The sequence below is a fragment of the Siphateles boraxobius genome, unplaced genomic scaffold, assembly GCF_051911475.1.
Source record: "Siphateles boraxobius isolate OS27281-9 unplaced genomic scaffold, OSU_SipBor_1 65, whole genome shotgun sequence".
Lineage (NCBI taxonomy): Eukaryota > Metazoa > Chordata > Actinopteri > Cypriniformes > Leuciscidae > Siphateles > Siphateles boraxobius.
The window spans coordinates 798202-813655 of NW_027509192.1; the positions used below are offsets into that span (position 1 = coordinate 798202).

The 15454-nt window shown below is 38.8% G+C and overlaps 1 protein-coding gene across 29 annotated transcripts in view; it reads right to left on the reverse strand.

The window, feature by feature from the left end:
• The window catches only part of ankrd26 (ankyrin repeat domain containing 26), a 37107-nt gene that overhangs the window by 14938 nt on the left and 6715 nt on the right, over positions 1-15454 (reverse strand). For 9 of the 29 annotated variants that reach the window (XM_077210017.1, XM_077210023.1, XM_077210016.1 and 6 more), the window contains 23 exons: positions 15149-15185; positions 14979-15051; positions 14810-14867; positions 12042-14080; positions 11654-11786; positions 11411-11472; positions 10794-10893; positions 10468-10557; positions 9972-10021; positions 9310-9385; positions 9175-9219; positions 9037-9057; positions 8375-8674; positions 8216-8293; positions 8054-8127; positions 6685-7455; positions 4887-5110; positions 2419-2616; positions 1945-1996; positions 1393-1534; positions 1064-1277; positions 773-956; positions 544-690 (listed from right to left, as the gene is read on the reverse strand). In XM_077210017.1, coding sequence (XP_077066132.1) covers positions 544-690; positions 773-956; positions 1064-1277; positions 1393-1534; positions 1945-1996; positions 2419-2616; positions 4887-5110; positions 6685-7455; positions 8054-8127; positions 8216-8293; positions 8375-8674; positions 9037-9057; positions 9175-9219; positions 9310-9385; positions 9972-10021; positions 10468-10557; positions 10794-10893; positions 11411-11472; positions 11654-11786; positions 12042-14080; positions 14810-14867; positions 14979-15051; positions 15149-15185 — 5168 coding nt within the window. Of the gene's footprint in view, positions 1-543; positions 691-772; positions 957-1063; positions 1278-1392; positions 1535-1944; positions 1997-2418; positions 2617-4886; positions 5111-6684; positions 7456-8053; positions 8128-8215; positions 8294-8374; positions 8675-9036; positions 9058-9174; positions 9220-9309; positions 9386-9971; positions 10022-10467; positions 10558-10793; positions 10894-11410; positions 11473-11653; positions 11787-12041; positions 14081-14167; positions 14371-14809; positions 14868-14978; positions 15052-15148; positions 15186-15454 lie in introns of those variants that run through there. The other 20 variants (XM_077210036.1, XM_077210039.1, XM_077210038.1 and 17 more) reach the window with 12 other exon arrangements.

The following is a 15454-nucleotide window of genomic DNA, read 5'->3' on the forward strand; positions in this document are numbered from 1 at the left end:
TACAGAGAAGATCTGCTGAATGCTATAAATTCACTGCTTATATGTGATAAACTTAATTCATATTAACATATTTTATTAAATAAGGGAAGAGGGGAATTGTAGGCCTACATTGGTAATTTGTTCTCAATTATCTTCATATTCTTCATGGTTTCTTAGATTGGATGGGCTAAAAGCTACAAAGCTATGATGTCACTGCATAAATGATCATAAAGATATGACCACTGATTTGGGGAATTTGTTCTCAGTTATGCTCATTTTATTTATGGTTTCTTAAATGGGATGCTGCAGAGCTATGACATCACTGTATATTTAACTAAAGATATGATGCCACTGAATATGTGATTTTAAACATGATGTCACTGCATATTTGATTGTTAAGCCATGATGTCACTACACATGTGGCTGTAAAGATATTACATCACTGCATATGTGACTACATGCATTTGTTATTTGCAATGAATTTACTGACTGATTTACTGACATTTCTAAATATTCCCCGACAAACACACATAAAGCTGGTAATATCTGAGGTGACAGCAGTACCTCATTGCTCTTGTTGAGGTTTCGGAGGTTCTCCTCCTCAATGTCATGCTGCTTACGCAAGTGGTTGTTGAGTAACTCCTCATGTAGGGCGCGAGCACTGCGCTCATGAGACAGGAGTCGTTGAGACTCGTCTCTGTCCTCCTCAAGCTAAACATTCAAACACACACACACACATACTGAAAAAACTGTTATGCGCTGGCTTTACCAGCAGGGGACTGTAAAATCTGACCTGTTTGATGCCGTTCTTCAGGGCTCTGATCTCCAGTTCCAGACTCCGGACTTTCAGCTCGGCTTTGTGGCGCTCCTCGGCCTCGGCCCGCTGCTGCTCCTCTTTCCTCTGTAGCTGCTCACGGGTTTTATTATACAGCATGAGAGCGCTCTGATGCTTTTCCTGTTCCTGTCTCAAAAGGAACCTTTCATGAGAAGAGAGAGAGAGGGAAAGAGAGAGAGAGTTGAATGGCACTGTTCCAAACCCTGGTGAGCATCTGACCTCCTTCCACATGCATTGAGTTGAGCTCACTTGAGATTGTTCATGTCCGTTTCCAGCTCCAGTCTGAGATGTTCTAGGCTGGACTTGCTGCCTCTGATCTCATCCAGCAGGATCTTGAGCTCGTTGCGTTCTTGCTCCAGCTGAGAGGTTTTATCCGCCAGACGACTGTGCCGGTCTCTCTCCCTCTGGATTGTGCGCTCATACTCATGAAACATGTTTTGTAGTTTCACTACGCTCACTGAGTCTGCAGGGTGGACATAAGACACAGGAGACTTAAGCAAACATCTTTCATTTGCTGAACACCTGATTATAGGTAACCTAAAAGTTTATTTGCAGCTGATTGGATCAGAGCGACTCACCCATATAGCTTGAGTCGAGCTGTTTGAAGAGCAGAGATGCGTTGCGGTATCCAGATACTGGAGTCTCCAGCTCTTCAGTGGCTGTGTCAGAAGACTGGGTGAGATCTTCAAAATCATCCGCCATCTCCAGCTCTCCAGTGCTCTGCATAGGAGACAATAAAAGTCAATAAACCAATGCAGTATTTATTATAAATGTTTTATCTGTGCAAATAATTTTTTTAATTCATGTGCCCTTGTAATCTTTCATCAAAATCCCCTTCCTCTTGCAGCCACATCTCTTCTCTGATGGCGTTTACTGCCGGGAATACAGGACAACCTGTCACTCACATCAGATCGACCAATAGCAAACCACAACCATCCACTCAATTCCCCCCATGAACAAAATCAAGTCCCGCCCTACATTTTTTTTGTCCCAGAAGTCGTTTCATTAAGATACACGTCACAATAGGGAAGGAAAAACTATTGCAAATTCATGCTGACAAATATATTCCTTCTTATTCTCAAAAGGTGCGTTTGTTAACCACTGTCATAAACAAACACTACAGGGGTTACCTTATCAAGAAAGAAATTCACCTGCTCTTTCTTACGCCTTGAATACGGAGACCTGTCAGAACAGAGGGGTGAGGAAGAGAAAACATGATATTAGACAAGATTATCTTTAATCAGACAACAACAGTCCACCGGAGAGCAAGTTTGGTGCTCTAAAATGAAGATATAATGCAGTATTCGCTTAAAAAATGTAAATGTTATAACAAGGCCCAAATGGAATCTGCACTCTTTTCATTTGTTTTCTACACTGATTGTTGGGAAATGTTGTGGAATTTTGTTGAATGATTTACAGTTCATTTTTATCATTAGCTAAAAGACTTAAAAGAATATTTTTCATATTAGGTAAAATTCTATGGGCGCAGATTCTGTACAGGCCAAGTTACACCTCTAATGTTGTTGCTGCAACACTGCAACATATAAAAATCAACATTTGATAGTGAAGCTGCATTAAAAAGCATTTAAATACTGCATGTATACCTCCTGTCCTCCTCCGACAGCTCACTTAAAGTACTATCATCAAAGACAGACTCGAGGTCTCCGTTATGGCGGGTCGCAGGCCGGGAGGGTTTTCCCTGAAGCGGCGGAGCTACACAGAGATTTCTCGCTTGGCTACCTACAGTTTTCTTTTCCACCTCCTTTTCATCTTCCTCACCATGTGGCGGTGCCCTGTCAGTACTGGAGGTACACAGATCTCAAAATGAAGTTGAAATGAAAGATTTAACTAAAATAAACAAATGTCAACTTCACAGCCTCCACCAGGGAGACACCCAGAAAAGAAAAGGCAAAATCAGAGCGTCAGCAAAGACCTGGGGCCTCATTTATAAAACTTTGCGTAGGATTTGCGGCAGAAGTGGCGTACGGATGAAACATAGGACGTGCGTACACACAGAAATATTCGGATTTATAAAACCGTGCGCACGCACATCCTACGCAGTTTTCCCTTAATAAATCACAATCAATTCTAAATGTAGCGCAGCTTTTGCGGCTTCATGTCACGCCCATAATTGCCCATAAATAGTCCGTGAAACGCCCACAAGTTAATATTCATCGATTGCGAAATCATGGCAAACACAGAGAGGAAATCAAAAAAACGTAACTTCACTCAATGTGAAGTAGAAGTTATCGTCGGCGAGGTGGAAAAGAGGAGAAAAATGTTGTTTGGAGGGCACAGTGTGGGCATTACTAATGCCAAAAAGGCACTTGAGTGGCAAAAGGTTGCAGACGCCGTAAATGCTGTAGCCTCACAACCTCGGACTGTGGCCGAAATAAAAAAGAAATGGTCGGACATCAAAGTCGAGGCAAAAAGGCGTCTAGCGCTCCATCGCCAGAGTGTGTCTGCCACGGGTGGGGAAAGGGGACACCGACATTTAAAAAAGACATTTTTACTATGAAAACAACTTTCCCCAGTGGACAAATAATACATTATCTATCTATCTATCTATCTATCTATCTATCTATCTATCTATCTATCTATCTATCTATCCCCCTAATTATCTATCTATCTGACTGACTATCTAATTGCATCTATATCTGCTCCGCCAGACGGACACATTGGCGAGAATATCAGTTTTGTACATTATTTCGTTCTGTTTACCATCTTATTTATGAGGATGAATTGTATAAAATGCCAATATTATTGCAGTACATATTTCACTTTTCTTTTTGCAAATATGTGTTAATTTGCATTTCTGTTGCAGATCGATCAAACGGGGTGTTCGTGTAGGCTGTTAATTGAAAGACTTGGTTTGTAAAGTCTTCATGTTATTTATGAGAGGCAGTATTGCCATTTCTTTTACACAACGGTCTACAGTTTCACACACTTTCACGTGTTTCTTCCATCTGCCGACGGTGTCGCCATTTCTCATTTCACCCGTTTTTGTGCGTACGCCTGGGTCAGAGCTTGCGTGAAGGACCGCACATTTTACCGTCAAGTTTGCTTTTTATAAATACCAATTATTGCGTAGAGAGCGGCGTACGCCTTCTTTTGTGCGTACGCAACGTTTATAAATGAGGCCCCTGATGGCTATTTGTGCTGTGTTTTCATTAGAATGAAACATAACAGTCGGACAAATCAAAAATATAACACAATAGATGTATAGAATGGCAACAGACTTTGATCCAATTTTTGTGATTGGATGCATATTCATTAAAAGTAGAATGAAAAAAAAAATCTATCAGGCTGTTTGCTGAATGCTCCTTACTCTTTAAGAGTCCTCAGTAATTGTTTTTCCAGGAATGTTTGAGTAGTGTAAGCACACGGGATATAAGGAATTCCAAAATAAAATAAAATAAAATAAAAGCATAGTTCTTCAATAGCCATGTTTCTATCCAACTATTTTTATGCAAATTTTGGGATATCACATAAAAAAAACAACACTTGATGGAAACCCCAAAAAGCACATCAATTCTAAAAATGTGCATAAAAATATATGTATGTGCTCAACTGAGGCACTTTTTTCATCCGATAAGAAGACACAAACTACAATGGAAACACATTTACCTAATAAATCCCTCGATGCGCAACAAAAAAACTCTCAGAGGACATGATTGGATATCTGGACTAACCAGCGGAACAATCGCATCTCAGCATCTCAAAGTCTTCAGAACGATTTAGTTTAATTCCCTCCCAGAAGTGTCTCACACGATTGCGTTCCTAAACACTAGGCATCCGAACGTTCATTTATGATGTACAAAAAAAGAGTGGCTTCCCCGATTGCAGCAGCTTTGCTTTTTATAACAGATATTTTCCACCAATTTCCCAGGGAGTGACGATTTTTTTCTTGAACGCATGGGACTGAAAGGCTGCTTTATTTTATGCGATATTCCCATTTTGTCTATAAGTTAAACTTACAACTTTGGATGGAAGCATAGCGTATGTGATCAGATCAAAAAAGAAACTCTCCCTTCACATTAATTCCATCTACTGTAATGTGACATATATATACCTTCTTGGACTTCTTGACAGTTGTCTCGGTGAAACACTACCCTCTCTTCCCAAAGACCTGCCGACAGCCATCCCTTCCTGTTGAGGTTTTGGGTTCCCAGAGTTGGTGTCAGTTTTCCTCCCTTTTCCTTGGTCAAGTTCAGCTCGTCCTCTGGATCCTCCAGAATCCCATAAAGCACTGGGCTGGTGTTCTCCCCTCATAACATTGGTTTGTTCCTTACCACCCTAAACAGAAGATATTAAGGAAAGACAATTCTAGATTTAAACCCACTTCTAGGAAATGTTAATGCATTTATCGATTTAGCCAATTGATCATGCAAAACATTCATATCCAGTCACATACAAGACAAAATTCAGCAAAAACACCACACAATACAGCATGTCTTCTTTTCTTATTTAAAAAGAAGCGCAAGCAACATAAAAACACTTCAAGCCAACGTCAACGGAGAAGTTACGACCACAGGGTTAAAAACGGTGGTTGAAAACTCATCAGTTGAGACACATCATAAAAACACACACTAACACTGACAGATCTTCAGGAAGATGAGGAGAGATCTTCAGACAGCTGAAGAAAACCATCCTTGGCACACATGCACACGACAGATGAGGTGTGAACTGAAGCCCATTTGTGGCTTCAAGTGAATCATTTGACACCAGTGCATAAAATTAACTGATAAATATTTAATAGAGTGACAGACTGAATTCAAGACAGGTGCTGGTCAGGTCACACTGACATCTTACAAACGTTAAGACAGATACAGGACAAGATGGAACAAGGGACCCCGTGAAATTAAGCTGTGTAGCCCATGTCTTTTAGCATAGTACTAACAGTTGAATCATTAATTGACTAATTTGCCAATGTAGCAGCATACTACTGTCTAAAACGTTTATTGTTGCACAATGTGAACTCAAATTGTTGCACTATGAACATTTCGAACACAGCACAAATTAGGATTTGCTAGTATGTGGTGCAAATTAAAAGGTGGCTTTTATAAATATAAAAAACTAATAAAAATGGACATAATAAAATGACTAAAAATTAAAATAAAATGAAAACTAAAAAAATAAAAGCCAATTCAAAATACTAACTCAACATTCAAAACACTATAACGTTATATAAATAATACTTAAATAATACAGATTTCATGGGGTCTTAAAATGCATGAAGAATGCAAATGATATGAAAACACTGGAATGAGTAGAAATGCTAGTATAAAAAACGCTGACAAGACAATAGCTCCGTTTCAAAAACTAGCGTGCTGCTTTCAGGGGCACAATGCTAACCATCATGAAACCTCACAAATGACTGATTTGAAGGATTTATATAGGCAGCAAGTTCAGTTCTGTATAAAATGTGAATATTTACAAATTTACAATTACAACATTTAAATGTTTTTCTATGTGAATGCAGTAAATGCATCACGCTAAATGATATTTACAGATACAATGTCAACTTAATGACAGATAAGCTTTTAAAATACCTGTCTATGGTAAAACAATGTATCTCTGAAAGTAGCATTTCAAACAGCCATTATCTTTTTGATGCCTTAAAATGCTGTCTAGGTAGAGAGCTAATGATTAGCATAACCAGAGATAGGGAAGAGTTGTGTAATTTGGCCTGTCAGTATTATAAGATAACAGAACAGGCGCTGTTTCTGTTTTTAAAGCTGGAGTTTCCCCCCGGAGCTTTTAGACCTCATGTTTTGAGTTTACATGAATGAAGAACAAGAAGACAGAGGTAAAGCTGAAATTCTTCATTTGTTATAAAAGTTTATCTGAGACTCCTCCCGGGGTCCTACCTCAAGTCTGGACTTCCACAGGCCCTCGTCAACCTCATCGGAGTCAGAAGAAAGCACTTCTAGAACTCTGGGTGGGACTTTCAGCTCATTCTCAGCAAGTAATTGGGGTTTGTAAAGTTCTTCAGGTTCTTCTTCCACACCAAATTCAGATTCTTGTTGACATTTTTCTTTGCTTTTACTTTTAGCTCCCTCATTATCATCCGTGCCATCTGCTCGGGTCTCTGGCTGCGGGGCCTCATACGTAAGGGATTCTGGGATGATTTGAAGGTTGTGTTGATCACTGGGAAGCTCTGCATCGCTGACCTCAACACTAACCGTGCGGTGGACGCTTTCGGACTGTGAGTCCTCCAGACCTGACTCTCTCTGCTCAGGGATGGGCAAAAGTATGGCACTTCTCGCCCGGGCGGTGGGCCGCACTATTGGCTCTCCCTCTTCCTCACTGGAATCATCCTCATCCGCTTCCTTTTCCACCTCTTTTATTTCCTCTTCATCTTTCTGTTGAGCTTGTATCCATTCCTGCTCCAAAAGGTCACCCGGTTCCTTGTGCTCCAGTTCTCCGAACTTCTCTTTTAGTTCAGCAGCCACATTTTTGTATTGGGACTTGGTCTCCTTTTTTTCAGTCTCAACCCAGATTTTCTCATAGCGTTCCTCCCAGGGAATCTCATCAGTTTTCTCATCTTGTTCATCCTCTCTAGGAGAGGTTGGGAGCTTCAACGGTTCATTAGATGGCTTATTTATGTTTAAAGAAGACGTTTGTAATGCCTCTCTTGCCTTTATTTGCATAATTGGACAAAAGAATAGAATTAACAATGAAAAACTAAAACAAGTCTGGTTGACAAGGACTTCAGACCAAACTTAGGACACAAGCACGTGACTCGTGCCAACATTTAAAACTGTGTCACTGTCACAAACACCACTTTTAACTAAAATAATGCACAAAGAAAGCACATGGTGACATTAAAGACCAAGACCACTGAAGACAAAAAACACATCACTGTAGTTTCCATTTATAGCTAAGGCAAAAAATTGTGCTTTCAACAATTACAGGAGAGTTCTCCAACTTTAATTAAATTAATAAAATGAAAAAAATGAAAACCAGATAAAGCTTTTGTTTTCATTCTTGAAACGTGTCTGCAAAGTACTCGCTATATAAAATGATTAGATTTTAATTTTAACTTATTTTTAATAAGTACTTTGCAGACACTTTTCACTGTGAAAATTAAAATCATTTAAAAGATAAATATTTTGGCACATAGTTTACAGACATTTTCAATAATGCAATGCTTAGCCAGATTTTCATTTTATTTATTAATTTATTTAAAATTGGCAGAAATTCTTCCATAGAGTTTGTTAAATGAATTACGCCCACCTGATCTGCATTTTCACTTGCATCAGAACTGTTTTCACTCTCATCATCTTCAGCTTTGGGTTCCTGCTGATGAACTGAAGACAAATTCAGACACATTACTATACAATATAAAACAGTGAACAGTTGCATCGATTCCTGAATCTTTACATTAAAGAGATTTACCTGCGTTGGGCTCAGTGACGTTTGGCAGTAAATTTGTTGTCTTGGCTGGACTGGAGGTGTCTGTATCCCAGTCTGATTCTGTGTAACAATAAACCATTTACTCAGAAATTCACCAGAAATGTTGATATGTTTCATTATCATAAAGGTTTCTAGTTTCACCTTCACTCTCTGGCCTCTGATTCGAGTCCAAGCGCAGTCGTGGCAGTGGTCGTGGCTTTGAGGTGCCGTTTGGATTGAGAGATCGTGGACTAGGAAGAGGTTGTGTGCTTGAGGTTGTGGGTTTGTTTCTCTCTGGACTGGCTTCTTCATGTTCCCTGGTGTCCACACCCTGCTGCTGGGGTGTTATGGGTAATGTAGAAGCTGCTGGGCTTTCAAAGACAGGTTCCTCCTCCAGCTTATGAACTGGGATGTTCTTACTGGCCTTACTGGTGGTGCTGGCAGAGTCCCAGTCTGACGCATCTATGAGAGGCAGTGAAATAAATGAAAAATGCAAATTGCAAACCCAAAAGAGACCATCTTCACTGCCAGTGTGGAGCTGAAGAGTTTTCATTGACATTCTCACTGGAGATCTTTGAAAATAAGCATATTCACAAAAGGTATTTTTTTTATTTATTAAATATGTATTTATTTTGAGCAATTTTGCCATTTGACAGAAGATGGAAAAGACCAGGGAAATGGGAAAATGGCAAGCTGAACTGAAACTTTTGCTGCCCACAGTATATGCACTAACTGCCAGGCCACGGCTCTGATATTAGCAAACATCAGCAGAACTATAAATGTCCAACGAAGGTACATAGAGCACAAGTGCTTGAGCATCTGACCTGGAGGGCACTGGTGAGTTGCTTTTGTGTAAAATAAGACAAAAACATGAACACATCAGACACACATAACATACATTCAGCACAAAGTTTAAAGATGGATTCAAGAATGTTTTAGAGAAGCAAAAACATCAAAATTACCTTCAAGATCATCAGCATCCCCCAAACCAAGTTCTTCCATTAGGTCTGCAAGAATAGAGAATTTTATTCAAAAAGCCAAAATTGTTACAATATAGTTTATTTTTGTGTTAAAAAAAAATTAAATGATGAGATGACCTGTTTTCTTATTAGCTTCATTTGAATCCATCAGCTTACTAAGGACAGACACTGGCTCTCTTTTGATCACTTTGGGCTGTGAAGAAATTTTTTACATTTGTTATTAATTTCAAAAGTTCAAAAAATCAAAACATTATTATTTACTTATATTTAAACATTTACATTAACATTTATGCATTTGGCAGATGCCTTTATCCAAAGGAACTACTAAATGATCTACTATTTGAACTACATGAGTACATACATATTTTAATAAAATATACTGTCTTATTACATCATATAATATAAATAATATGAATGTATCATATAATTACTACGTAACTATAATATTAATATTTTTAACATTGCAGGAAAGTATTGAAATCCTTTGCATTTCCACCCATTTTCTTAAATTAATTCAGCTGACTCTACTTAACATTGAGAATCCATTCAAACTTTGTTTTGTAGAAAATTTCAGTCTTAGGTGCGCTGTGTTGTATTCTATATTTCAAAACAAAATGTATGATTAAACTTTAAATATCCCCTCTGACTTGACAATATTTAGCCTTCACAATCTAATCATTCATGCATTTTACCCAAAAAACTGCATTGCAAACATCAGTTCTTCATTCATGAATACAAATCAACTTCAATAATTGAACTTATTTTAAAATGATGCTTACTGGTATTTCAGTTTCCTTCTCTTCTTCATCATCCTCGTCATTTCTTAAAACTGAAAGGCAAAAAAGCAAAATATCAACTCTCCTAATAAAACCTTAATATCAACGGACAAAGACAAGCCTCCATGTGGCGAGTGCGCAGGCATGCACATGCAGCGATGGAGGTCTCCCATGATGCCTGTAAACTGGGGTTCGAGTTCACAAGCATTTAAAGGAAATAATTCTGCACCATTAAGCTACAATGTTAATTTGAATGAACTCATCTTGTAAACATGAGCAACAATAATGGACTCGCTATTAGCAAATATAAGCTGAGCATCATGCCAAGTCTTATCACATGCAATGAATGCACAGATGACAACAGACGCATAAGAAGATCAAGAGATCAAGATGCGAGGACAAGATGCTAATGTGATGGCTGGAGACACAGCAGGGGGTTATGGGTGATGATTAATCCAGCAGGACAACAGCAAATCATGAGGCAGATCGGAATGCCTACCCATCGGCCTGCAGCCTCCTGACTGGCCTATACTTCTCAATAAATTACCCTCCCTGCCTCCTCTTACAAAGGAGGGAACGTATAAGAAGTCTACAAAAGAATTCAATGAGATTATGAAATGCAAATCTACAAATAACCTACACTTTACATTATTTAGCATAGCATGTAAAAAATCTGTTAAGCAGAAGCAATGGAAAATGTCAATATTCTCTGCATATTTTTAAGCATGAAATGGCTGTAGAAGGCTACACAGACAAAGCTATTGTGGTATTACACTCTTTTTATATAGTAAAAAAAATAAATGCCATTGCCAATGCCATACATACCTTCAGTGTTCTCCTCACAAATACTGGACATGGATTTATGTGATTTGGCAGGAGTTTGTAGACCACTTGCCTGCTTTTTCCGTGGGCTCTCAGAACCAGACTGTTAAGTGAAAAAAGAGAGAACATACCAGAATGAAATAGAGTCACAGATGACCATAGGACAGGGGTTTCCAACATGTGTTCAATTTTACATTAATAAAACAACTATATGTGCATTGATTAAATTAATTCCTAATTTAAATAATTAAATATAATTGTTAAAATACATAATTAGTATTTAAATATAACTACAATTTATTAAATAAATATAAATTAATTTTTACGTATTTGAATTACATTAATTTTATAATTTAATTAAATATACTTGTTAAATAATATAAGTATTTATTAAATATAACTACAGTTTGTTTAACTTATTTAATTTAAGAATTTTGTATCCTTTTTGTTTAACTAAGTTGCATTAATATCACAAACCCACAACACTTGCAATTCCATCACAAACCTGTACGGGTTTTCTTGGGGAAAGCTTTTTTTAGGGTGTGATGCTGTATGCATAAAATGGATTACTGTTTGGAGTTTCACCAGCTTAGCTGTGTTTAATATGCCTTGTGACTGACCTCTGAATCCCAGGGAGAGTCGTCATTTTCATCTTTTTCGAGCCCCAATTCAGAAAGGAAATCTGAAAAAACTTGCACATCTAGTCAAATGTATTGCTTAAAATATATGGTCATATATATATATATATATATATATATATATATATATATATATATATATATATATATATATATATGGTCACAAAATAAATGGCAAAATTCTTAAAACAACAATCCTTCAAAACATAAACAATGAAAATGTACCTCTTCGCCTGTCTTTGCTAGTGCTACCATTTTGAGGAACATTAGACTTTTCACACATTTCCTCCAGTTCTTCCCTCTCATCCTCCTCCTCTTCTACATCCTCCTCTTCCTCATCCTCTGTGGATACCTCTTCCTGTTCAGAGATGAGTTGAAAGTCAACATAAACAGAGCATTTTGCACTGAAGGCACTCAAAAAGTTGTACAAGTCAATGAGATCAGATACATAAAAGAACAAAAGACACAAAACAATTGGGATGAGCAAGAACAGATTTGTCAGGATTGCATCTTTAGTGCCTCCTACCCATAGCTACCACATCTAGAAGCTATAACTACAAACCACAAGTCACCACCTCCTATCCACAAGCTACAGGTATCATCTACAGAGTACCTGTAACGATCCTTGCTTTGACCGTCTTTCTTCCATTACAGATTCGTTAACAGAGTTCTTCTCAAGTTTTTCCTCCTTACCATCCTCTCCATCAGAATCAGAAGTGAGATCAACTTCATCTATGACGGTATAGGGGATTTCTTCTTGAAGAGTTGGTTCTGGTTCAGTCACCTCTGTTAAACGTTCATCTGCTAACTCTACCGAAAGGTCACCCTCAAGATGAGAATTGGGGCTTGAACATTGAGATTCTGGATTCATAACTGCTTCCTGTGACTTTTGATCCAAATCCTGAGATATAAAAGGGATAAATGTTGAAGGTGAGGGCCTGCAGTGTTGGGGACTTGGTGAGTGGCTTGAGAAACATGAGTTTTGTGGACTAGTTGCAGCTGAATGTTGATGGCTAGATCCAGCAGATTGCCTTGGACTTAACAGTTGCTTGGGACTAGGGTTCGTTGGGGATTTTGGACTTGTTTGAACTGGGCTCATTGCTTTTGAAGGATTTGGGCTACCTGAGAGAGATCTCATCAGGAATGTTTTTTCCAATTGTGCTGGACTAGATGTTGGGGAAATTTTTGGCCTAATGTTGGAGAGATTTGGAGACTGTGGTTGACTTGCATCATCATCAATACATCCATCATCATCTTCCACCATAGATTCATCGTCAGATACATCAGAGATCTGATCTATTTCAGAAGCTTTGACCGAGCCACTTGCAAAGTCATATTGCATTTGCTTCACTTGGCTGTCGTCCTCTTGACTTATACTGTGGTCTTCATCACTTTGACCAACAATCATGGAAACTGGTATAGTTTCACTGTCATCACTGTGTTCCATGTGCTCAGGTTCTTCATTTAAAGGACTCTGGGAAAGGTGCTCAACAGGTTCTAACAATGACCTTTTTGAAGTGTTGTCATCCTGAACCAAAGTCTCTTGATGCTGATCTTTTTCTGCACTTGGCATCTCCTTAGCATCTTTATCTCCTTCAGGTGTCCCAGCACTTTTGTCTGAGCCAGACTCCCAAGAAACCTCAGGGCTCTCCGGTTCCTTCTGTCCCAGCAAGGTCAGAAATAAGTTCAAAGGCTTTTTCGTTTGGGCTTCTTCTTCCTCCCCAACATCATCCCACTCATCTTCATTATCATCTGCAGTAGTTATGGCTTTAGACTTAGGTGATGTCGAAGGAACATCCAGATTGCTGGTGTCAAGATCAGCTATTCCGTCATTTGGTCTCAGTTGTATTTCATCAGTTTCATCTTGAAGTTGTGCATCTTCACATACAAGGGTTGTCCCTTTAGAGGTCTCCACTTTTAAACTGTTCTTTCCAGTTCTCAACAGCTCCTCATCTTGATCATCATCATCCTCCCAATCATCATCACTATGGTTTTCATTCTTGCTCTCTATTGGATTTCTCTGTGATTTTCTGTCCACACTTGGTAAAGAAGTTGAACTTGGACTGTCATTGGCCCCCTCTTTATCCTCCTCATCTGAGAATCTTGCCTCGACCCTGACGGCTGACACAAGACAACCATCCTCTAAATCGAGAATCCCTGGAATTGGACCTCCAAAAAGTGGCTTTTCAGGAATAGTTTCTTTCACATCCATTTTCTCTGGTGCCTCTTGTTCTTGATCTGTCCTTACTTCCAGAGGATCGTCCCCTGAGACACTGTCCTCCATCCTTTCCTGTCCAGGTTGGTTGACATTTTCAACAGCCTTATCTGATTGTTCAGCTGTACTGAGAGCAATGGTTTTAGGCAACCCAGGAATGCTTGTTGTCTCACAAGCCACAGCAGGATCCTCTTCTTCATCTTCCTCTTCATCATCATCTTCTTCACCATCCTCATTTTCATCTTCATCATCATCATCATCTTCGTCATCATCATCCTCGTCTTCTTCCTCCTCCTCACCTTCTTCTTCTTCTTCACCATCATCGTCATCCTCTTCTTCATCATCTTCACCTTCTTCAGATTCGTCCTCTTGACTTTCGTTGCCTTCCATGTCTAGTTTACTACCAGAGGGCAGCTCTGTTAACTCTCTCTGCCCACCTGACACAGCAGGGTGGAATGGTTGGATAAAAACAATAAAGAAGGAAAGAGTTAGACAGTGTACCACACAGAGATACACAGGGTTACCTTATGGGTGCTGCTGAAGGGGGTGGAGATCATCTGGGGTGGGTGGGGTAAAGAGGCAGGTGGGGTTTCTACAGGGGGTTGGAGGGAGGTGCTGCTGGAGGGGAGTGGTCTGGACAGAGGTGGGCGGTTTAAACCCTTATCCACACTGTCCAGTTCTGACTCTGACCCGCTCCAGGATTTGTCTGCGTCCCGATCTGCTATAACTACAGACAGAGACAGCATATCACTTCACATTGTGGTGGCTGCTGGATAAGAAATACCACCTTTTTCTTTTACTTTTGATAAAGACATCACCTCGTCTTATTTCTCTAAAATGCAACATGAACTATACAGTTTTTTAGACTAAGTTGATTTTAAGCAGCAAGAATTATGATACCATTTTTGTCAGATTTAAATTGGGATTTGAAATATGTCACTGAAACAAGTTTAGCCAATTTAATCTTTCCGTATTCAAATTGGATGAGAGTGGTATTTGTGTGCCTATAACTTTATAATTATATTTATATATCAATCTGCCAAGGAGCCTTCCCAAGATGGCTGCCAAGTGGTCTGTGTTGCCCTAAAAGGACTTTGCTAGAGGGAGGGACTTCAAATTACAGCACAACCAAAATTCTTACAAAAACATTTAAAATGAAAACTTACCTTCTATTTTTTCCCTTTTTGAGGTACTTATGAGGTTCTTTAAATTTACTTTCTGTTTCTGTAAAAAAAAATATATATATTACCTAACCCAATATTACAATATTTTCAATCAATGTGACATGTTATTCAGAACTGTTTTCATGCACAGTACAACAGAGCTCAGAAATACCTTTGGGCTCAAATCTAACTCGTCATCATCATCTGATGAAGGCCAAGAATCAGCAGCACCACTTTTTGATGCTCTGCAAATTAACACATTTTAGTGCTTGATAAACTTATTGAATCATTTGTAGCTGCTGTCATCATCCATTCCTGTCTGATATATCAATGACATCTCACCTGCTAATGGAGTCTGTGTGGGAAATGTCCTCTGTATCTGAGGAGAGAAATATGAAAGAGATTACCTGCACTCAGGACAAAATAGACCCTAAATAATCCATAGCAGGTACAAGCATTTTCTTCCAATACAGCTATAGAACAATTTGTTAAGATCAATTCGCAATTAATCATTTGTGGTGAACTGATGCATTCCTAGAGACCTACTATTCACACCAATAAAGTATGTTTTTATCCAATTTCCCCCCTTTGTTTGACCAATGTGTTAAGACCAATAAGCCTTTGGGTCATGTATCTAGAATCTATTAA